The sequence below is a fragment of the Pholis gunnellus genome (genome assembly GCF_910591455.1).
Source record: "Pholis gunnellus genome assembly, chromosome: 1".
NCBI lineage: Eukaryota > Metazoa > Chordata > Actinopteri > Perciformes > Pholidae > Pholis > Pholis gunnellus.
In genome coordinates, this window is record NC_136528.1 from 16,303,855 (window position 1) to 16,328,073 (window position 24,219).

The following is a 24,219-nucleotide window of genomic DNA, read 5'->3' on the forward strand; positions in this document are numbered from 1 at the left end:
AAGAGACTTTGACATTTTTCCTACTTAGCTATAAGTGACTACGGGATGAAGTTACATCGGAATAGTGCATAGTTGTGCTACATACTTCTGCATAACTGTGTTTTACAATCATTAAAACCTTTTGTTCCTATTCAACTGTTATCCCTACAAAACAGTGTTTGTGATGTTTTAGTTACTCTTTATTCAACTAACGGGCGAGTCATGCTGCTGTTAAGGTCAAAAGACGAAGGTGCCCATTATTGAATTTCAAAATGTTTTAATTTTTTGTGTGCCTTTGTTTTGAACCAGTGTATGGTGAAGGTGCATTCCCAGTGGCTAATCATTCATTTCAAAAGATTGCAGCTTTTGCATGCACATTGATGAAACAAATGAATAAAAAAAACATAAAGAGTAGCTTATTAAACTTAATTTATGGGGTGTTGATGCAGATGAAATTTAGGCTTTTTTGCACTGAATCAAAGCTGTACACAAAGTTATCCAAACCAATGAAATAAGTGTGTCTCAGTTCTTTGTGAAAATTCCTTCTTTGAATTCTGTCAATTTGTTGACGGCAACAAAAAGACTCAGCTGTCTGACACTTCTTTACGTCATTTTATTCATTTAATCATTTTACATCTTTATGATTTGATAAAAGAGTTTGTTTCCGTAACTGACAAAAACGGTTATATCTCTCTCTATCTTCTATCTTACAACTTGCAGAACACTTGGCTTGTGTATAGATATTTTATTTCTTATTTTATTGTTGGTCATTGGTGCTTTTTGTATAATTTATATGTACACCTATCTTTTTCACTACTTCTGTACATTCCAGTCCTGTCTGTCCTTTACCTGTATTTGTCCATCTTCCTTGTCCTTGTCCCTTGTCCTTGTCTGTTATTTCTATTTCTGTATAAATACATTAAGGGAGATGAAAAAAAATGAGTCATATTCCTTGTATGTCCACACGTACTTGGCTAATTACGGTGATTCTGATTCACGTGATATGTACTTGATAACCACATAAACACAACACATGATTTTGGTGCATCCACAGGAGACTACAAAATACAGTATGTTATGTTCTTTATTTCAGCTAAACTTACTCTCATATCCCTTCTTTTAATAGTTTTTTCCTGTTTTATCCATTTGTCAAACTCTTTTAGTTGTTCATATCTTTATAACAATGTCTATCTTCATCTCAGTCGCTCTTCTCACACAGACACTTTAAACACACACAGGAACAGCTGCTTGCTGTGTCTCAGTTTTTAGTGAATCCCTGTAGAGTGGTGAAAATATAACTGCCACCAAAGCATTTCCCTAAGCTCAGCACACACATACACACACTGAAACAAACACTCAAGACTCATACAGCCAAAGATGCACACACACACACACACACACACACACACACACACACACACACACACACACACACACACACAATGTCACACACATGCCCAGCTGGTAATGCTGTTGAGATGAATAAAAAAAAGACGTCAGAAAGACAAGAGGACAACCAGTCAGCTGGGAAAAGAGTAGGTGTGTGTGTGTGTGCACGTGTCTTTGATTATGTGTGTGTGTGTGTGTGTGTGCTTGCTGCCCTAACATCCACATGTGTGTGTCCACATGGGAACACTGTGCACTGTGTGAAAAAGTCAATCTACTGCGATTTCATCTCTCGACATGGCATATAGTCTGGCCCCTTTGGAGCACAAAGTGCGCGCACGTACACACACTCAACACACACTCAACACACAAACCCTCCCTCATGCAGAGAGTGTGTGTGTGTGCATGTTTGTGTAGAGCCCAACCGACACTGGATATTTGAGGCTGATACCCTTTATTGAGAGTTTCATGAGAACTGATGTAGTTTTTTTTATTGTTTATTATTGTGACCACCAACATATTGAGCAGGATTTCAAAGCAGGAAATTAAATGTGTATCAACTATAAACAATAACTCAACAAAAATGCATAAATAGTGGAGCTGACATTCAATATATGTTGTATAAAAATATGCCCCCATACATTTACATTTTTGAAAATCAGAACATGGAAAGTTATATTCTGAACTATAATAAACATTAAATGAAAAGTGTATTACAGTGTGTACTCTACAAGTCTGCATCAATTCAGAATCTTTGATCGCTGAAATAGCTTGTCACAGATGACTCGTTCATTTTTATGTATTAATACATGTATAAATGTATATTTTGCAGGTACTTTTTTGTTTCTGTTTATCAGATATAAGATACAGTAAAGCTTTCTCCAACCAATAGTCATGTCAACAGATTGAATTCAAATCAAAAACGCATTTTCAAACATGTCTTTAGCATGTCTTGTCTGCAATTTTTTGTAATTTATTGACCGGCATATATGCCGATACCAATATATTTTGTGTATCTTATGATAAGCTTGCACTTAATAACGACATCAGCTTTTATGTGCTTGATCCTTTCTGTGTATGAGTGTGCAGATGTGTGCGTCTATGAAAGCTTCTTCAATGTGACTGTGTGTGTGCTTGTATGCATGAACACAGACTGAGTATGTGTGCACTTGCTTTGCACTTTGTGCCAAACCCCTTGTAATATATTCAGGTATTTAAAAGTGTTTGGTTTGTTTAAAGTTGTGGAGGGGTTTTGGTCTCCTAGAGAGCTCGGATAACCCTAATCCACAACACACATTTTTATCAGTAGTTCATTGGCAGGGCTAAATATTGACTTATCATTAAGTGGAATGACTGAAACCCTAATAATAATTCTCGTTGTCTAAGCACCTTATGTTGACGCGGCGCTCCCGATGCTATTAACGAATGTATGCAAATCCAACGTAAATCTGAAGATTAGGGCTGAAGCATTCTGCAATGCAAGAGAGAAAACAAGAGGTGTGTGATCAAATGTTGTCAACACATATACTCACATGCATATGCATGCACAAACGCACACAGCTTACAGAGAGGAAGAGAAAATAGTAGGTGTGTGTTTCAAAACGGTATCACAAATGTGCAAGCATGTCACACAAACCCAAACAGATAACGCTTACAAAGACAGGGATTGGATTTCTGCTGAATGGGTGATAATTCAGTAGTGAAGTTTAGCTGCAGAGCAGTAAACAAGCTAATGTAGACCTATAAACTGAATGGAGGCAGAGATAGAGAGCGCAATAGTGGAGGGGAAAGTAGAAATGTTGGAACAGAAAGAAGGGCGGATTAATAGTATGATGGGAAAAATAGTTACATTAAAACATTGGGGATAGAAAAGGGACGAAGTAAAAGAAGGTAGAACATGGACTACAGAGGGACGACAAAGACCGTTGTGGATATTGGGAGATACAGGTGGAAGTAAGGGATGCGGCTAAAAAAGAATGATCAGAGAAAGAACAGATTGAGGGTGGAGAAGCGGCAGGAGATAACTCTTGAACTTCAGGTCACAGGTGATAAAGTTGCCATTTCCTAGAGTCAGAAGAAGCGAAAGGGAGAATCAAGATATGTAGTGTTTTTGAACAGAGCCATGTTGAACGATACATGGAAAGACAGTCTGACTGCTTGGGAGTAAATGGAAGTGAGACAAATAAGTAAAAATTGTGAGTCACAGAGGGCCTGGTGTCCGGATGGGAGGGAGGAGTAGAGGTGAAGATGCCGAGAGGACGAGGGATGAGTGGAAGGAAGCTATTTTGGAAAAGTGTTGAGCTGTTTATTTGCGCGTCATTGAAGCTGAAGTAAGGCGCTGGGGGAATTGGCCACCAAGCCCCCACTCTGCAACAGCTGCCGCTGCTAAGTGAGTTACTAGCCGTCAGACTGCCTTTATGTCACACAATCACACACATACATACACATGCATTTTCCTGTCACATGTTTCCTGTGATGGATGCGGTGAGGATATAATGCACAGCAACAGCACAGGAGAAAATATTTGCCATCCTCCACTTCTGGCCTTTAAGTGAAATGATTGCCTAAATGAACAGCTTTTCATGTGCGCAAAGAGTGAGCGCTGATTGGGTTGTTAAACAATAAGTTATTTATCACTCCACAACTAGCTGCAGCCCCATTAAAGGGCGAGGCCATGGTACAATGCAATGACTTAGTGTTTAATGTCTGCTGTCAAATAAAATGGGCAACACAGCTGGGGGTAGATAGTGCCACAGATCAGTATGTCATCGGCTGTTAGGATGAATTTGCTAAATACCTCATGAAAGTTAGATTATTTATAAATAAACTAAATAATCACGGGAGACCGAGGGGTTCTTATAACATTTCAGTCTGATTCAAAATGAGAAGCTTTTTTTTCAATTGGACTCTCATTAAAATACAATTTGTCCTTTTTCCATCAGCCCGGTTATGATATTTTAGTTGAGCTGTGTCGTGCCATGCCATGCTCATTTGTATTTTCAATGCATTCTCACAGTGGGGGGTTACTTTGCTGACTCAGTATTATAGCAGGACAATATTATAGTCCTAATCCATTGTACGGCCAAAGCTTGACAATCCTCCCCCTCAACTAAGCTAATACGCCAAAGTAACCAGATTGGCTCAACTTGTGTTATTAGGAGCGCCACTGGAGAGAAGGCACCAGGTCCCATATTTAAAAAACTGTGATATTCATGGGTTCTGTCCCCGTGGTCCGCCCTCCAAGTGCAGCTTGATCCGGTATGCCACAATGGAGCCAGGTCTCTGTAAAAATGTGGGCACAACAGTCACAATCGTGGTTTAGGCAAAATGTTCCTGCCACCGTACATAAGCCAGGAGCAGACCGGGCGGTGGAATCGCCTCAGGTCCTAGCTGGGTTAGCTCAGCTTCCATCTTGCCTCTCCCCCTGGGGCGGTCGACCCTGCTTTCAATGGCGTAAGCGGGGATCGCCTCAAGGTGCGCTCCCCTCGAATGAATCCCTTCTTCGGTGTTGATGAGTGTATTCTGTCACATGCCTCAAGTGCTTCAGTAATAAACACGAGAGGACAACAAATCAAGACAAAACTGTGGCGAAATTCATGGGAGCTACCGGCCGCAGCATGTACATATGACGCCATTGCCATAGTATGATATGTATTGTTTTTTTTGTTTTGTAGCTCCTCTTTAAGTTAAGAGCTGCTGCCAGTTTTGTGTCACCCTCATGTTTATTTTGGGGTATCACAATTGTGTGAAGGTGGAAACAAGTTCATGTAGTCAGTATAGTACTAAAACATAACATAACGTCACCGTAGTTACTCAATAAGAAGACTTTATATGCCTATAGACTTCATCAGCAGCTTTTCTAACCAGAATAATGTATAACTTTTTGCGTTTCTGTAGACGAAAATGATATTTTCTCCACCAAGAACAATTCTTTCGACTTAAAATGAACAGACACTTAAACAGTTTTTATTTGTCAATCATCCAAAGTGACTCAAATCATTTGAATTTGAAATATGAAGCGCTTGAGAATGTGGAGAAACATGGCTTGAAATTTGATATTCAGCTGCAAAACATTTACAGGGAAATGGAGTGATAGCATGTATTTTAAATGTCACCTTGCTGCTGAAGGTGAAGTGGTAGCAGAAAGACATCACCTATCACTGTCAGAGATGGCAGCTCTCAGAAAAACACACTTCCTCTCCCCCTGCACACTTTCGACAGCATAGCCTGAATATTACTGCTGTACGAAGAGATGAATACAGGAGAGAAAAAGAGGCGTACAGGGGAGGAGAAGAGGAAAGGGAGGATAAGAGTCGATAAGAGAAGATGCACACTAATATTTAGAGCAGCGTAAATACTGTTTCTGTGCAGACGGGAAAATAGAGGTTGAGGAGAAGACGAAACGAGAGTTTGGGAAGTGTAGAGGAGAGACAATACTGCATGGCCTGGATCTTTTTACAGTATGGAGAGAAGAGGAACATAAAACAAGAGGAGGCAAAGGGAAGGGATTGACAAAGGAGGAGAGGTAGAAGAGGAAGAAATGATAATAGGATGAGTAGTATTTGAGGATTCCTTGCTTGAGTATGATGAAGCAGAGGAGGACAAGAAGAGGTGATGATGAAAACAATCAAAGTGAGAAACAAAACCGTGCTTTCACTGTTGAATGTACAAATATAACCACAGCATGTAAATTATATAAATCTGTGTGATACATTTGTAGCTAATTTAAATATCCAGAACTCAAAACTGATTCATTAGAGAATTAAAAGACACACTCGTCTTTTGTAGTCTGTAAATGAGCAGTGGAAGGTGTTCCATAAAAAATCTTTTCCTGCTACAGTACATTCAGAAATGAACATTTCTTCAAAACAATAATGTGATGCATGTTTTCTTATCTTTAGGTTTTGTCTGCTGTGGTCAGGAGTATATAAACTCTTCAACCTCTCTGTGCTGTGTGAGTAATGACGGATATCCCACGATGCACCCTGCTGGCAATGCCACAGTGACACTGCAGTGCTGTGGGTCAAAGGTCATACATCAGGAGGAGGAATGCTGCAATGGGATTGGCTACGACCCTCAACGACACGTGTGTGCAGATGAACCCACACCCGGCCTCTTGATACAGGTATGTGAGAGAATGTGTGTGTCTCTGTGTTTATGTCTATGCACTAGTAAATGAATGTCGTCTTAAAGTTTGTGAAATCCTCTCTGTTTTTATACTGTTTTATTTATGTTTTTTCGTAGACATACGGTATATGATATGTGAGGCACATCATAAATCACTTTTTAAAACGTCAATTGTTCTTTTATACAGTAGTAGTTTGACACATTCTATGTTATTTTTCATGTGTAGAGTTGTGCCATATGTCCTTTACATTTTCTCTGTGGATTAAATGTTAACTAGGAGTGTTTCAAAAGCAGGTCATCTTCGAGCAATATTGGTAGATAGAATTTCTCTCTCTCCCTCTCCCCCAAACTCATTGTCACATCAGGAGTTGGGGATTGGGCCATCTTCCATTTATCAACTGGGGTCATGTGGTGTTTGTGTGTTCCTATGTCAGCATGAAACAGGCAGGCGCATACACACATACACAAACAGAGGCGCACACTCACAGGGACAAAGGGTAGGAACTCTCATTAGCTCTAATGATGTCATTAAGGACCATGCTTACCACACACAAACACGAACATAGCTACACGTATTGTGTGTTAGAGACGAAGAGAAACGCTTCAGAATTAGTAAAAGATAATAGTAAACTTCTATAAGATGAGTTTCTGTGGTAGTTGTGACAGTGTGCAGTGCAATCATGTAGACAAATCACTGACAGAAAATTACGATTTTTTCTCTCCATCTTTAACTGCCTCTCCTTTCCACCTCTGTGCAGCACCAGTGTTTGCAGGGCGCCGTGTGTCCTGTAGCTGCAGCTTCTACAGCTTACTGTGGCTCGTGTGACCTCGATCCATCCACGAACGCCTGCACATGGGTCCTGTCTGCGCAGAAACACCCCGATAAACCCTCCACAACATACTCACCTTCCCTCAACACCACTCATGAAACTCTCACTAGGGGCCTGTCTACAAATACAAACAGAAGTGATAACACATACAAAATGGCTGAGGCATACAGTCACACACACACTGGGAACCTGCAATTCGAGGGGAGCCTGTGTCCATCTCATGAGGAGGTAGTGTACAGCGGAGATGCCAACAGATACACCTATACAGGTAATTGTGTGTGTTCGGTGGAAAACAATAGGCTAAACTTTAAATAACTAAACTTGTACTTTTCCATAGTAATTAGCATAGCTTAGGTTTAGTATATTCGTATTACCTTTTTTGACCAATTTGACACATTTGTTTTGCCACCAATAAAATTTGCCTGTTTCATTATCTCTCTTTAAACCAAAATGTTTGTACCGCTCAATGCCTCCTGTACCTCTTCAAGTCCGACCAATTGCTCTTTGATCAAGCAGGTTTTTCAGCCTCCCTTTCCAATCACTGCTCTTTACTGTATTCTGCTTCAGACGTTAGTATTTGGAAACTACAATTTTAGCTGATAGCAGCTAGACAGTCTTCTGTCCTGGGCATGAGGATTGTAGTTTATTCAAGTTACCTGAGTGACATTACACAAGTAGTTTTCTCAGACCTTTCTATAACTTTACATGCTGAAAAATGTAAACCTAAAGTCAGCAGCACCACCAACCAATTCTGCATTTACTCTAAATGTGTCAGCCGCTGCAATCAACGGGCTTTAGAGACAGATGCCCTTCCACACGCTCACACACACAGACACACACACACACACAGACACACACACACACACCAAGACAGCTGTTGGACTGTACATTGGTTGCTGTTAACGTAGTAACTCTATCTGTGTTGTACACTTGTGTGTCATTAAAACTTAAAGATGGGCGTTTAAATGGCATTTCAACATTCTCCACTATTTATCAGCCTAAAGGGAGTTTGTGGTGTGGCAGGGGTGTATGTGTGTGTGTGTGTTGGTGTTTGTGGGCGTGTAAGTCAGGATTTTCAGTCTGTCCGCACATTATTTATCTGGGTAGATGCGTCTGTTTAATCAAGACTGATTCTGGTTGTGGATGTTATGTGTGTATGCGTAGTTGTGCAATAATTACATGTTTTTTGTGTGCGTTAGTGTCCAGTTAGTTACCATTTAAGTGTGCTTCTGTAGTGTTTGTGGTTTTGTGTGTGTGTGTGTGTGGGGGGCACGTGGGGCGGTTAGGATAAGAGTTTCTAGGCAATGCTGTGACACCATCTGGGCAGAGGCACATAAAGCTGTCGCCACCCACCATACACCAGATGTTTCTCATGCACACACACACACGCACACACACACACACACTCTCACACAGGGTATCATGCTATGATTCTCTGGGAAAGAATCCTAAGGTAGATCACACACAAATAGCTACACAAGATATCAATATATACTGTATTGTTCACACCCAATTTTAATTTATATTCTTTGGAATTAGTTCTTAATCAAACACAGAAATTCCATTTCCAGGCATGTGTCTATGAAAACACATTCCGTGTTTTATTTAAATGTGTGTGTCGCTGTGTGTGTGTGTGTGTCGCTGCTTCAGTTATCACAGTAGTAAAGACAAGAGTCCCAGACTGGCGGTTAAAACGTGGTCTCATTTACAGCAGCAGTCCCTTAACACTCCTAAAAATAATGCATGTGAGCGTGTGGAAGGGCATCTGTATGTATATATGCTCCTGTATGTATACCTCACCAGAAGGGTTGTCGCAAACCGTCTCCCGGAATGCTTCAGTAACTGCCTGACGTTTACAACTATGCACCAGTGATAGTGCATATATTTGGTATATGTTTATATAAAGTGTGCTTACATTGGCAGTACAACTCTCATGTTGTACAACAAAATGTCAATAGTTAAATTTTTGAAGGTACAAATCCATCAGAATTATTTTGCCACTTTTTTGTAATTTGTAATCTGCTTGGTGAGGAGTACACAGTATATTTTGGATCTACTATTGCAACTTCATCGCATTGACAGACTTTAAAGTCAAATTAAAGAAATGCACTCAATAATTCAAATCAGCAGATGCAAAGTCTTTGTTGTATTGGATTTTGATTTTGATAATTTACAGTTTTTAAAAGAAATATATTTATATATTTCTCTTTTCCACCAATCACCACATATTGTTTGTATTATTTTATATTAGCTCTTTCAGTGAGAACATGCAATGAATTGACAACTTGATTGTTAGCATACTGGACTTAGAACTTACTATGTGTGCACTTACAGTATTAACCACTTGTACTTGTTCCAGTGTTGTTCAATGATTCAGAAATCAATATATTGACAATCTTACTGACAGATTTTTTTTTTTTTATTGCAACCCCCCTTATTTTATTGTTTTACCTCCCTTGCTCCTTTTCTTCTGTCATTCCGACCTTACTTACTCTCTAATAGACTCTGACCTGGAGCCCTTCACCACCTCTGAGTACAGAGTGAGGGGCTGGAACAGCTTTGGACGAAGCTCTAGTGATATTACAACAGTGACCACCAGTGAAGACAAACCGTGGGGAGTGGCACCGCCCCGCTGGAGTCGCTTAGGTGAAAGAGATGACATCATCCAGTTGCTATGGCAAGCACCCGCCAGGCCTAATGGTGTGTATGCGGGTGTGCATGTATCACTAAAAATCCCCCTTTCTAAAGATGACTGTGAAAAACAAGGCCAGACGTTTCACATCTTTTGAATATTGAGCAACTTCTGACATTGATTAAAAAGTAACTTTTCCATTTTACCAGGGGACATCACCCACTATGTTATACTGCGAGATGGACAAGAACGCTACCGTGGTGATGAAAACAGTTTCACTGATGTGGGTGGGATCAGGCCTTTCCAGGAATACAATTACCAGCTGAGGGTCTGTAACCGGGCTGGTTGTACCGACAGCACACAGGTAAGACTACTTGTGTATTTTTGTCATTGCTACTACAGTTCTGCTGTGTCAGACTAATGATGCGTTGCATCACAGTATCAGCTCATTAGAAGTTTCTGTGGCTAACCTTATGCTTACCTGTCTCTCACAAATATAATCAGAGTCTGCATCAGTATTCAAGTTTTTAGGAGTATAAAGTTCAGGGGGTGCTGGGAGTTTGGAGCATTCATAGCAAATACACAGAACTGGGCTGGCCTGACCAGTTCTTAAAGCTTGAAATATCAGCAGTAGCTTTTGAGACAACCAAAAAGATATTTTGTACATATTTACCAATTGCACCTACAGTTGGAAAGGGAATGTCAGTTCTGTTGATTTTTACTCGATGTTATTTGATTGTCTCTGTCCTGCCAGCACCTCCATGTACAGCTCTCTCTCTCTTCACACACCAACACACACACTCACACTTTCCAAAACCTTACTCTCTTGTAGCACGCCATTTCATAAAGACATTATTCCCCTGTATGATTATCTAATGGCTCCTCTAAAGATGGACTGAGCTTCACTGAACTAAGTACCACTTTACTCCATAGTTCAGTTCATTCCTTTTAATTTAGGCTGAACAATTAAAGGAGTGTATGTGTGTGAGAGAGGGAGCACAACGAGAACATTGCTTTGAGATAAAATACACATGTGGGTATATTTTTTATTGATAATCAATGTAACTCAGTGATTTTTTATTATTTATTTCATGAAACAACAATCTAATTCTTCTTTGGGTAATCAATACATTTACCATAATAGTCAACAGTGTTCATGAGCTGCCTTTGTGACTAAGACTCATCCCTTGTGCTCCTACACACCTGAAGTACCCTCTACCTGTCTGAATACAGGTGTGCAACAATCACTTTTCCTTACTTGTTCTGTCAAGGAGAAATTGCCTGGACATGCAGCCCCCCTGCTTCACGTTTGGTAAACTCACAAGAGCAACCTTGCAGCGATGGCCTTCTGCAGTTGGTTACTCATCTGATCCATTGTTTTGCCGGTGGCCTTTAAATGCCCTTTTACCCTCTCGTAAAAGCCTCCTCAGCTGCTGCTTTCTAGACGTTGTTTACATCATAATTCAGGTGCTCAGTTGTTCCGCAAGTGATATTTTACAAATTGTAAACTTGTGTTTGACCTTTGTTGTTGAACAATTACAGTGTGGGATGTTGTTCCATGTCGGAACAAGTTTTTATTTAGCCTTGTTTCCACTCTCTCTCCCAGTATGCGAGGCTCTGGATTTGCTGAGCCTCCCTGATGTTTGTGATAGCGTCCATAATAGCTTCACACAGAACTCCCCCTACTATCTCTCTGGCTGTAGCAGAGCTGATATCACCACAACAATTAATTTCTCCGGCTTAGGGGTGATGAAAGCTCACGTTAAAAACTGTCTTTCTGGCTTTTTTTTTTTTTAAAGCTAATTTAACATGTCATCATTTTGATGAGCATATTCTTACGTAAAAACAAAGTCTGTAGATGTGTCACTGGAGGGTGGATGGACGAGAGGGAATGAGATGGAGGTAGAGTTGATTGAATGGGTTGTGAGGGGTTGACAGAAAAATAGACGATGGATATATTAATGTATACAATAAATGATTGTTGGGGAGAAAGATGACATGGATGAAAGAGGAATGGATGGATATATGACAGTGGTAAAGGAAGGAGTGGTGAATGATCAGTGAGCTGAAGAGTCAATATGTCCATAGTGATTATTATTATAATGACATAGTTATTAATTTAGGCATTCATTTTTCAATTGTTGTTAATGTATTACAGTGAAAGCATATGCCGATTTGTGAATATTATTGGATTTCTTTCTATCTTATTAAAAGATCCTAATGTCACCCTTGCTTGGCTCCAATACCTGCAAAGTCTATCTATCTCAGATCAGTGGATATACTCATGAGTAAGCTGCCACTTGTAAGTAAAGCCAGTAGTCTGTGTTCACGGTCATCGTCATGTGGTAACTCTTTCTAGCCTGAGCAGCCAAGACGCGTGCAAAGAGTGGAGCTCAGGTAATGTGGTTGAACCTAAGAGAAATGCAGCGCTAATGAACTTGTACGTTTATTTTGAAGTTGCGTTAAAAGACATTTTTCTGTATTCACTCAACATTTAACTGTAGTTTGTGGAGAAAAATACCTTAAGATCTGGTTCTTTTGCTCATTTAGGCTACTTTGTGAAATGATTTATCTTTTCCCACTTGCCAGTGTATACTAGGTTGGGTAATGCCTCCTGGCTGATCTTGTTAAGGCTGCAAATGAAAGCTGTTCAGAGTAGAATTGGCATTTGATTCTCAGTGGGGTTGGTAGGAATAGTAATTTACTAGATGGTTCCCGGTGTCTGTTTTTAGTCAGATTTAGTTTTCTGTATGTGAATGTAAAATTGTAAAACCCTTGAAGACATAATGAGAAAATTGTCTCTAATAATAAGTGCATTACTTTAAGGTGCAATGTGTAAGACTTAAAACATACTAAAATTTGACTAACATTGTGAAGAGATGTGAAGAGGGTCTGAGTGTTAGATGACTATGTATTGTGTTACAGAGATATCTACTGAAATGAGCACTTTAACTGACTAGCAGTGGCCCGTCCAGTCTTGTAATACCAATTGTACCTTGAAAGGCAATAGTGAATAACTGCAGCATCCAGCCGGCCCAAGTCCAACATGAGAGGACGACGAAGTAGAGCTGCTTCGATGGCTTGTCAATAATACATCCGCGAGTTAAATCCAAAGTGGCAGAAATGAGAAAACGACTCACGCTTCTTCACCTTATCCTCCCTGCCACCAGGAGGCTGCTTGCTGGGAGTAGAGCGTGCGGTAGCTCCCAAGAAAGGGACCCCCAGTTAGCAGTGAGCAGCTCAAATTCAGCCAGTGCACACTCAGCTCCAGGGGTCTGATCCTGGGGGACTGCCCCTACTCCCCGCTGGACCAGCAAACTTTCTGTTGCTGCAGTTACACGGGTTAGACCTAGTGCTCCACCAGCCCAATGTGACTCCCGTAGCCGGGGTTTGTCCTGGCTGAATTACAGTTTCTGGGCTCTACTGTAGATTGGTCGAATTTTGCATTTTCTTGCCTGTTAGTTTGTAGTGATTACTGTATATTTAGAATGTATGGACCCAGTAGTAGAGATGAAACGCTGTCCTTATCTCTTCGGAGCTGGTGGCTAGGCATTACACATTGCACCTTTTAATAGTTGTATTTGAAGCAGGCAGACTGACACTGTAAAGCTCTGACATTGACATTGAATCATGTACCTTCTCCCCACAAAGGTTTTGCTCTCAGGAGATGTTGGTGTTAGTATATAAGCCTGAACTGTACACTTAATATATCACATGAATATATTAGAATAAAACATGATACACCAACTTGACCTCTCATAGGAAAAGCATTTCTCTATGGAAGCAGGCTCCTTGGTCGTCCTGCTGGAAATTTGTTTCCGTTTAGCTGAAAACTACATGACCAGAAGAACATGCACAAACCCGAAAGCCATACGCAGTTCCACCACAAACTCAATCTCTGTCCTCCTCGCTTTCTCTGTCTAGCTACCTCTCTCACACACACAGACTTACACACATTCACACAAACAAGCACACGCACTCCCAGCAGAGGGTGGAAAGGGAGTGAGTTGGATTAGTTTGTACACCAGTGAAAATTGGCCAAACAGTCCCAATTATGGGATAACTTGGGCTAACCTAATACACCACTGCAATTACCTGGCATCAGCCCTCTCACATATCCACACACACACACAGGCACGGGCAAACAAACACAGGCACACACAAACGCACACCTGCTGTGACAACAGAAGGTGCTGATCTAATACGGTTGGTCACTTAGAGAGAGGGGAAGAGCGATTGGTCCTCCTCTGTCTTCGAATCCTTTTGTCCTGTTCTCTCTGCTATTTGTTTTCTGTCATCCTCCTGATCCAAACGCCGCACTCTTCGGTTTCTCCTAACTGTAGTCTCTTTCGTCTCTTAACCTCTCTCGTCCTCACTCCTTTCCACTGTCCAAGCAGCAAGTTTCTCTTTTACAACCACTGTTCTGGTGTCCAATATTCCCCCTTCTCTCTCTTCCTTACGTCTCTCACAAACCCATTTTTCTGGGACCCTCCAAGTTTCCATTCCTTTGTATGCAGAAAGAAGGGTTGGCTGAAGAGTATCCTTGTGACGCATGCTTTCATGTACGCATGCAGCTTTTTATTACATGTGAGTAAAATGTAAGCATCTCTAATCTATTTAATGATTCTATGCCATGTTTACAAATCTACCCTATCAATAAGCTATAAGATGCACAAATCAAAAAGGTTTACATGGAGCGAGGTACTAACACGAGTGAGTTAGTTGCACCTCATAGGGAACCTGGATTTCCCAGCTACTTCTGTCTCATTGGCTCCTACATTTATATGTAATGTCTCTGAATCAATGGGCGGCTCAACTCTGGATACTAATTCATGTAGGTCAGAGTTAAGTTCTCCATCAAAGCAAAGTTAAGTCAACTTTATGTTAAGTTTACGGCATTTAGGGTACACTAAAATATATTAGTTGGTTTTATTTTCTTTACATTTGACTTAAATCTTGACAGACATCTGAGTTAACCGCACAGTGAAGCACTTACAACTCTTTCTCTGCATCTTCCTTATCTTCTTCTCCCCCTCTTTTTCTGTTTCCTCTCTTCCCCCTCTTTGTATTTGCGTGCATACCTGCATGTACCTGTGTGTGTGTGTGTGTGTGTGTGTGTGTGTGTGTGTGTGTGTGTGTGTGTGTTTATATGTGTGCACATGCGTGTGTGTCTCCTTAGTTGTAGTAGCAGTCTTCTAATTGCATAGCACTGTGTTGGACAGTTGGGGGAAGTGCTAGTGACAGTCTATTAAGGCAGGATATCCCTGTTGCCATTAGCAGCAGATTGCCCTGTGATTCTGTGGTCTCCACATTCACCCAGCATTCACAGGGCCCCACAGATACTACACAAACAATTTACAATAAAATGGTCTCTCACAACAATATAATGTAAATCAGTGATTTATTTGTTTTTATTTTTTATTTTGTTTTGGGTTTTTTGCATTGCAAGTTGCTGGTAGTTGCTACTAGTCTCCAGTATTCTCACACTGGTGCACTGCTCTTGGTTAAATTGCTAATACACATATATTGTACTGTAAAGTATGGCCTTTGCATTCAGCCAGTTATTACACACACATTAACACTATTTACAGGGTTCCTCGCTCTATGTCAATGGGTTCTATGAGTAAAATATGCTATTGTGTATGGATTCTATCGTTCTATGCAGATTGTCATACATGTCATACATGAATATGGTAGAAGTATATTCTCTATGTTCAACAAATACAACAGCTCCTTATGGTGCGATGTACAGTATGGCATGTTTTTTCCCATGATGCAGGTGGGTGATAGTTAGTGTTTTGGTTTCATTTGTTCCCTGTTTTGTGTATTTGGCAGCTGGTTAAAACATAAAAATGTGTTGCTGTCCAAATTTTACCTTTCTGTTATATTTTTTGGGAAATAAATTAAATCACCAGCAAATGCCTTTCTATGTCGTCAACAAGGTTTTTACTACCTTAGAAAGAGAAGCCCTGAATTTGGATGCAGATTTTTATTGCGTTGGGATCGTGTTAATTACATTAATAAATGGATACAGCAGAAATCCATCTGTTATCCACACCTTTTACATTCTGAAAAATATCAGAAATCTGTTGTATTTTATAGTTATATATTTCTGTGTGAATGTCCATGTGTGTGTTTAGGTGGTGGCAGTGACAGTCCAGGGAGTCCCAGAGGGCGTGCAGCCTCCAGTGGTAACAGCTTTAAGCTCTTTCTCCCTCCATGTGAGCTGGTCTGAACCGACTCGTCCCAATGGAAACATACAACAGTACCACCTGAACCAGACTGGTGTAGGAACCGTATTTACACACATCGATCGGCCCAGAAATTACACTGTGACCGGTAAGATTCTCTGAGATTATCAAATGCCTCACTTTTCCTTTACTTTTCCTCTGTTCCTCAACACTCTCTCATTTTACTTTCTCACCCTCTCTCCTGTCTCCTGTTTTCTTACCTCCTGACCTCAAACTCCAGATATTCTTCACTGCACTCCTTGCCTTTGTCATCTCTCTCTCTCTCTCCTTTCTCCTCCTTCTCGTCTTCTCTCCTCCCCTTCTTCTTTTTTCTTCTTTGTCATGTAAATATGTATGTATGCTGGTTTCCGGAAGCCATCGAAGGACTGAATTTACACCTGATTCCCACCACACTCTATCTGGGCCAGTCCCTTACACAGACACAAACACAGTCGCATGAACACACACAACAAGCGCATAAGCACACTCAAACATAGTAGTTGAGCACACAACTCAACATAAAACACACAAAACAATAACTCAAAAATCTGTAAAAAACAGCACAACAAAAGTTGTTGAGACACAGTGCTCTTACAAAACATTCAAAATACAGTGTGTAAGTGTTGGCTTGTTTTAATATTGTAGATATGCACACAAACATGGTGGTGTCAAGACTGTCTGATTTGTGGGTTTTATCAACCCTGTGTGTTGCTGCCATCAGTCACTACACACACACACTTACACAAACAGCTGCATGACGCATTGCAAAGCAAACATGTGTTGTCTTTATAAAAAACATTTTGGAGACACAACAGAAAAATGCCAATAGAATATAATCATAAGATATGCTTACCCACCACTTCAAATTTAAACATTTAAAGTGTTTAAAAGCTGATTTGATTTATACGTGTTAAATGTTGTCGCGTAAGAGTCGAGTGACTGAATTTCAGTGGCATTTTCCCTTCACAGTTCTGCTCTCTGCTCTGTCTTGGACTCAGACCAGGCATCGGCTTTGCCAGTAGCCAATAGACTATTCCCATGGTGCTTGTGGTTGGCTTGTATGGTCAGGAGTTGTGTGTGCACAAGCATGTGTGTTTGTATGTGTAGGCATGAGGCAAAGCAAACAATGCCAAATAGAGATGGTAATGTGCTGTAATACTGTACCAGCCCCATGTGCCAGTGTAAGCAACCAGCATGCGTGTGTGAAATTCCCCTGTTCCCCAGTGAGACACTGGAAAACCCTGCGCATTCAGCCAAAACCACTACTGGGGGAGTTCCTCTCTCCCTCTTTATCTTTCTTTCTCTCTCTCTCTCTCTCTCTCTCTCTCTTGCGCGCTCTCTTTCACCCGCTCTTGTCTCTCCACATTGCAACTGTCTTTCTAACAACACATCGATTCATTAGTAATAGGTTCCTGTGTCTTAATGAATTGCAATGCTGTGTTTTACAATAACAACAGTTTAAAAACATTTTATTGCCAGATTGATTACAAAAAAAACCTTAAGTGATCCCAAACCAGTTGTGCATATCGGCTCAGAACAACCCTACTATATATAAATTATTAAAGGCTTTGTTTTTTTATTCTTATCTGCTCTTTTTCCTAATTCAGTTTGATTCAATAGAATAAATATACATGAATAATATTAAACTCACTTTCAACATGAACTGAACATTTGTGATATTGTGTTTTACGTCAAAATAATTTAGTTTGTTTAACGCTCATTTCCATGCAGTGAAAATACAGACGTGAGGAAGTGTTCATCTTCATGCTGTGTGTATGTGCTGGTTTTGTAATGAGAAACTGCTGTTAAATCATAGCTCTTGATGCAGTTTCATACGAACATGTGCACCTACAAGTTGAACAAAAACAATACAGTGAGAGAGGTAGCGGTTGAGCCAGGGAGTGAAAGGTGCACAGAATGACACTTTTTGAAACGGGGTGAAGGAGTGGGACAGATGAAAAGACGGATGGATGTATCTAAGTGTTTTCAGTGAAATATGAACAGAAATAATTGCTGTGCTACTCCCTCATCCTTAATGTTTAATACGCCATCATTCATCCTCTCTGCATCTCTCCGACGATTCTCAACGCTGTCAGAGACAGACGCTCAAAGAGCTCACTCCCTCACTCAAACCACAGAAACTGCAGAAATGTTCTTTTTTTAGCTACAGAAATGTCGATTTCAAATTGAATCACTCTTGAAGTGTTGTAACTTATTTGATCTGATAAATATCTGATGGAGTATTTTCTATCAAAATCACTTTGGTCCCTGAGGCATTCATTTATTAAGAAAAGTTCATATAGATTACCTGTTGTAATGACAATCATATTAAAACTAGTACTATTTTATATTATGAAGCAATAGAAACACAGAGTATGTGGTGCTTTACGATAACGATATAAAAAATACAGTGCCATGTACAACAATTACAAATTTTCAAAAAAAATTAAGTCCAGAAAAAAAGTTTTACATCTCAAAAGCAATGGCACAAAAAACTCCTCTCTAACAGCCTGTTATGAATGTATTGTAGGGAAGAGGAGCTTCTATAAGCGCTGTAATCATTGTTAATGTTTCAAATAGTGTTGCTTGTAACTGGTTTGCATGGTTTGAATTAAAAGTAAGCAGCTGCCTCTATGATGCCAGAAACTAAAATTGTAAAAACAAATTTGTGGCTTCTACTGTTCCCTGTTTATTAATGTTTTGCCTTAGGAAAAGCAAGAAATAGACTCTTATTAATAGCATTTTTAGCAGTTCTGAAAGGGGACACTTCATAGAAAGAATTAAGCACAACTGTACAAAGACACCCCATGTGAATCGATATTAAGTATTGCTATCATTAGCTCACAATGAATTATTGCCTGCAATTATATAGATTATGGCATTAATCATGTGTTTAATTGGTCGTTTGTAGGCTCATTATTAATTCAGAACAGCAGGGAATAGAGTATGTTCTTTTATTTATTAATGCGTTTCCCACTTGCTCTGATTGGTCCGTGCTATAGGTACAGGAATGTAGGCATGGGAAAAGGTTGACCGAAGAGAACTTTCCTTTTCATGTATCAATCCTGAATCTGTCTTTCATGAGAAGTGTCAATGTAACAATACGTGGAATGAGTCTTTCATCTAACTAGTTAACAAACACACCCTTTAACTTCATGACTTGTGCTTCGGCAGTAAAGAGTGATGTTTTCTGAGATAGATGTTAGTCTTAGGTGAGTGTTAACACATTCAATATTTACTTCAAGCTAAGTTAATATATATGCAACTATATGTATTGGTTAAAAAATGGGAATGGGAGTGATATATTCATGAATTACTGTTTTTCTTTTCAGTAAAAAATACGTAGGCTTTTCTATATTACAGTAAGCGAGCAAAGTAAGACCTTTGCAACACAATTAAAAGATGTTAATATAAAAAAAAATAGAGTTTTCCCAGTAGACACATTTTTATCTCTCAACTTCCTGGCCTTGTCATCCATCCATACTAAGATTTGGGAATGTGTGTGTGCAAGTTATGTCTGTATGTGTGTTTGTCCAGTTGTGCACATGCACTCGTGTTTGTGAACGTTGTGCATATTTTGCGTCCATTTACTGTATTATAAGTTTCTCCTGCATGTATAGGTTTGCTGGCTTAGGGGATCTCTGTGTGTGTGAGTGTGTAAGTACGTGTGTGTGTTTGTGTGTGAACCTGATCTCATTGTTCCATCCCAGACGATCGCTGCATTAGGGAGCCTCAGACAGGAAGTCAAACTCTTAATTATTTAGGAGAGGTGTTATCAAAGCTCTCCTTTCCCTCCTCTCCTCCTCCCCCTCTCACTCTCTCTCTCTCTCACTCTCTCTCTCACTCACTCTCTCTCTCTCTCTCTCTCTCTCTCTCTCTCTCTCTCTCATTTTTTGTTGTTGGATTTTTTGCTTGTTCTTGATGCATCATCTGTTCTTTCTGTTTGTCATGCAAATAAAGCAGATTTAGTTTTTCATACTATTTGTTTCTTTCTTTCTATTTTTACATTTCAGCCTTTCGTATTTTCTGACCTGGTTTTTGCACCTTCTTTCCATCTTCTCTTTCATTTCACCATCTCTCTCTCTCTCTCTCTCTTTCTCTCTCTCTCTCTCTCTCTCTCTCTCTCTCTCTCTCTCTCTCTCTCTCTCTCCCACCGGCATGGTATTGCGGCCTGTGCCAATCATCCTATCATATTCTTTAATGTAAACAGGGAACGGCAACCTGTCAATAAAAAGCTGTTTTAAATCAGTTACTTTTACTGCAACACACACACACACACACACACACACACACACACACACACACACACACACACACACACACACACACTTCCACAACAAATCCACAACAACAGTCTCACAATCCTTGTTCTCTTTCTCACAAGCAGTCTTTCTCTCTTTTACTTTTTTAATTGAATGTACGCTACAACTCTTTACTCTCTTACTGCCAAAGTCACTCTCTGTGTCTCTCTCTGTCTTTCACACACACACACACACACACACACACACACACACACACACTGTGTCCAGCTCTCACTACGACAGTTACCGCCTTGTCTCACTCTGAGTTAGTGAGTCACTGGCTGCTCACATCAAAACGCCCTCCACCCGTTTTTCACTTCCCGGTGATCACTGTAAAAATGATTGAAGCTTCCTCTGTCTTTTCCATAATCAAGCACATAAGCACATGTGTGTATGCACTGGTAGGCGCACATACAGTGCAGGTAAACACATACACACACGCACGTCTCTCTCTTTCTGTTGCACACACACACACGCACACACAATGGTAGACATTGTGTAATTTCTTCAGCAGACCAACACTGCCCTCTTCAGGCTGACTGTCAAAGGTAATTTTAAACGCACCAAGAAACATCAAAGGTGTTTGTGTGTGTTTGCATCCCTCTGCACATGCACATTGAATGAGTAGTATGATTGTGTTTGTTTTGTTTTTGTGTTTCAAATATCATGAGACAGAGCGGTTGGAGAATGAGAGGATCTCAGTTTTTTGGCGTTGTAGTTCTTTTAGTTTCTGACTGTCCGCTCCTTTCATAGAGGGCAGAATGGATAAATCTACTTTTACAGGCATGTTCTTTGCTTTCTGACCTGAATTTAGTAATTAATAGGCATGGGCAACACTTTAAAGCATTTTTAATATTATGTTTATGCACACAGATTCAACGTACTGTTCTAAATCTAACTACCTGCATTGTCACACGTCCTCCTTGCCCCGTAAAGTTGTCTACTTGGGTTCTGTGTTGAATATTATAATGCAGTTGTCTGTCAAATTTCCGGCCCCGTTCTGACCCCCGTAGTGTCATTCTATCTGTCCGTATGTAAGAAAATGCAGTGCAGGGTTACTGCTTTATTCAGTGTTGCAACAAATGACATCACTTGCAGTGTAGATATCATTTACTATGCTGGAATGCACACACGCATATAAACACGCTTAGTTGAACAGTTAAATAGTGTAACAGAGCCTTACGCCTCAACCCTAGTACTTTTGTATGGCTGGCAGATTTCCTTTATTTAACCCAAACACAGGGCAACAATGTGAGAACATTTGCACACACACACACAAACACACACACACGCACATTGATCAGAGGTTGTGTTAAGCGTGGCAGGCTGCGAGGCATGTTAAGCAGGCTAAGCAGTAGAAAGAGACGTGAGGAAACCGTGGTGAAGCACTCCGCTGTGCGCTAGTGTGTGTGTGTGTGTGTGTGTGTGTGTGTGTGTGTGTGTGTCTCTGTGTGTGTGTGTGTGTGTGTGTGTGTCTCTGTGTGTGTTGGTGCACATGTTCTCTGCCGTATGTAGTGAACACAGGATGGATACCGATATGCGTATAGCAGCTGAGACACACAGTAGGGTGTCCCTCTCTGGCTGTCAGCTTCCAAATATACTCAGCTGGAAGCATCAATAGATAATTTAGATTATTAGGGGACTTTTATTTTAAAAAAATATATACTTTACACACATTCAAATGGAGGTTTTTTTTGTTTTACTATATTAGTGGTGTGATAACTGATCTGTAATATCAGTGACATAAAATGATATCTTAAATTTAGTGGTTAAGAGTCCCGTTCTGTTTATTTGCCCTGCTGTACTAAACATAGATGGAGAGCCCTTAAATAGCAGAAATTTCCCTTTCATGTTTAGAAATAAAAAATGAAGTCTCTCTGTTAAACAGGATTATTATATGTCTGTTAAATGTATGTTATTATAAAACATAAAAGTAAACATGACTTTTTCTCAATATTAAAACATGTAAGCTTTCAAAAATCATTAATGTTATATGTATTATAAAAATATGTATTACTTCACTTAAAATAGTGCAGATTTAAATTAAGAATTCAACACACTATATCATGCGTTGCCTGTTTTTGCGTTCATCCTTTAGAAATAGAGTTTTAGTTCTTTCATTTCCCCTTCAATTTGATTTGTAAGCTGTTGTATGCTGTCAGCTAAGTGAATGACCATAAAACATCCAGTCAACCCCCATGACAACATTAAGGATTTGCATCCATCCATTAATCCCCATCCATCCACCGTATATCAAGAACCGGGGAGAAAATATATCCCAAGGAGACAAAGGTTTTCAATCACCAGAAAGTGCTTTCAACTCAAGGATAACTTTGTTTAGGTTCAAGTGGAATTTTTTAGCAACTTACAGTATTTAAATCATCCAATAAAAGGTTCAATATAACACCAAAAACTGATTTTCTGTGGTTGCAGTTAAAGGACCGCTATGTGATTTCTTTTAGACTGCATAGCGGGTGCCTATAAATAAATCATGTCTGGACGCTGTAGCCTAAACGCATACCGAGGTATCATAATTATCATAGATCAAAAGCTGATGACATTACAGCGTTGGACCGGTCCTATCCCATGTCAGTTCCGCGGCTGCCCATCTTTACGTTGTTTCATTATTGAGTTATGGCATGCATAATTTAACACCGACAGATATGGATCCATCCGTTGAGAGAGTGTGGAAAGAACAGAGGGAGGGAGAGTGAAATGGATAGAGAGGGAGAGAGAAAACGGCTCGGAAGAGAGCTTGCGATACGGGCTGAGAAAGCTTTCCTCTCTCTCTTTTACTTTTTTTGCCTAGTTTTCATTTTGTCGTTTGTCTTCCCTCTTTTTCCCCTTATACAGTTTTGAAAAACTCATCTGGAGTTTAATGTAAAAAAATTAATTAAAAAAATCTGGTAAAGTATATTTTCCATCCTCCGTGTGCTTATAAGTGTAAGATCCATCCTTTGTAATCTTTTATTTACCATAAATGTATACATGTCTGTGTGCTACAGGTTTGCAGCCGTACACAGAGTACAGTTATGTGCTGGTGGCCTGCACAGCTGTTGGATGTGGAGCCAGCTTACCTTCCACAGGACGTACGATGCAAGCCTCCCCTGCTGGTACACACACACACACACACACACACTAATGAATTTCTGGAGATCCTGTTAAACCTTTAAACCTTCAGTGAACATTTTAGGAAATGCTCTGTTTGATTTGTATGTAGTGACATTTATATACAAATGAAGTTGTGAATGTGATTCCACAGGTCTTAAACATTTTTTGTACCTGTCAGATGTAAGATCCAGAATAATGGACAAAGAATTTGTGTATATATTTTTGCCTTTTCTTGACATACTGGCACAAATATGTTACATTGTTCTAAATGTATATGGGATTATTATTAAGGCTTGTTTTAATTGAACCATATGATAACTTTAAGATATTTTAATTTGGATAAATACTGAAATTCAACAATATCTCTGGCATTTTGTGAATACTTTCTACAACATGTACCTTTGTCTAAGTCCTCCTTACTTCATCTTTCAGTTTTTCTCATTTTCTTCTCCGCTCCTCTAACTTCTCTTTTCTCCTCCCACTGCTTTCCTGTTGAGAATCCTCCTCCTCACTCACCCTTCTTTGGTCTCCATATACTACATCTCTCTACCCTTAACCTTTCTCTCTCTCTCTCTCTCTTTCTCTCTCTCTCTCTCTCTCTCTCTCTCTCTCTCTCTCTCTCT

At 39.9% G+C, this 24,219-nt stretch overlaps 1 protein-coding gene across 1 annotated transcript in view; it reads left to right on the forward strand.

The window, feature by feature from the left end:
• ush2a (Usher syndrome 2A (autosomal recessive, mild)) overlaps positions 1-24,219 on the forward strand; it is a gene marked incomplete at its 3' end in the record, with an annotated part of 191,303 nt that overhangs the window by 131,507 nt on the left and 35,577 nt on the right. Inside the window, exons 62-67 of the mRNA XM_079186116.1 lie at positions 6,267-6,490; positions 7,251-7,590; positions 9,825-10,022; positions 10,164-10,318; positions 16,095-16,293; positions 23,491-23,598. Coding sequence (XP_079042242.1) covers positions 6,267-6,490; positions 7,251-7,590; positions 9,825-10,022; positions 10,164-10,318; positions 16,095-16,293; positions 23,491-23,598 — 1,224 coding nt within the window. The remainder of the gene's footprint in view (positions 1-6,266; positions 6,491-7,250; positions 7,591-9,824; positions 10,023-10,163; positions 10,319-16,094; positions 16,294-23,490; positions 23,599-24,219) is intronic.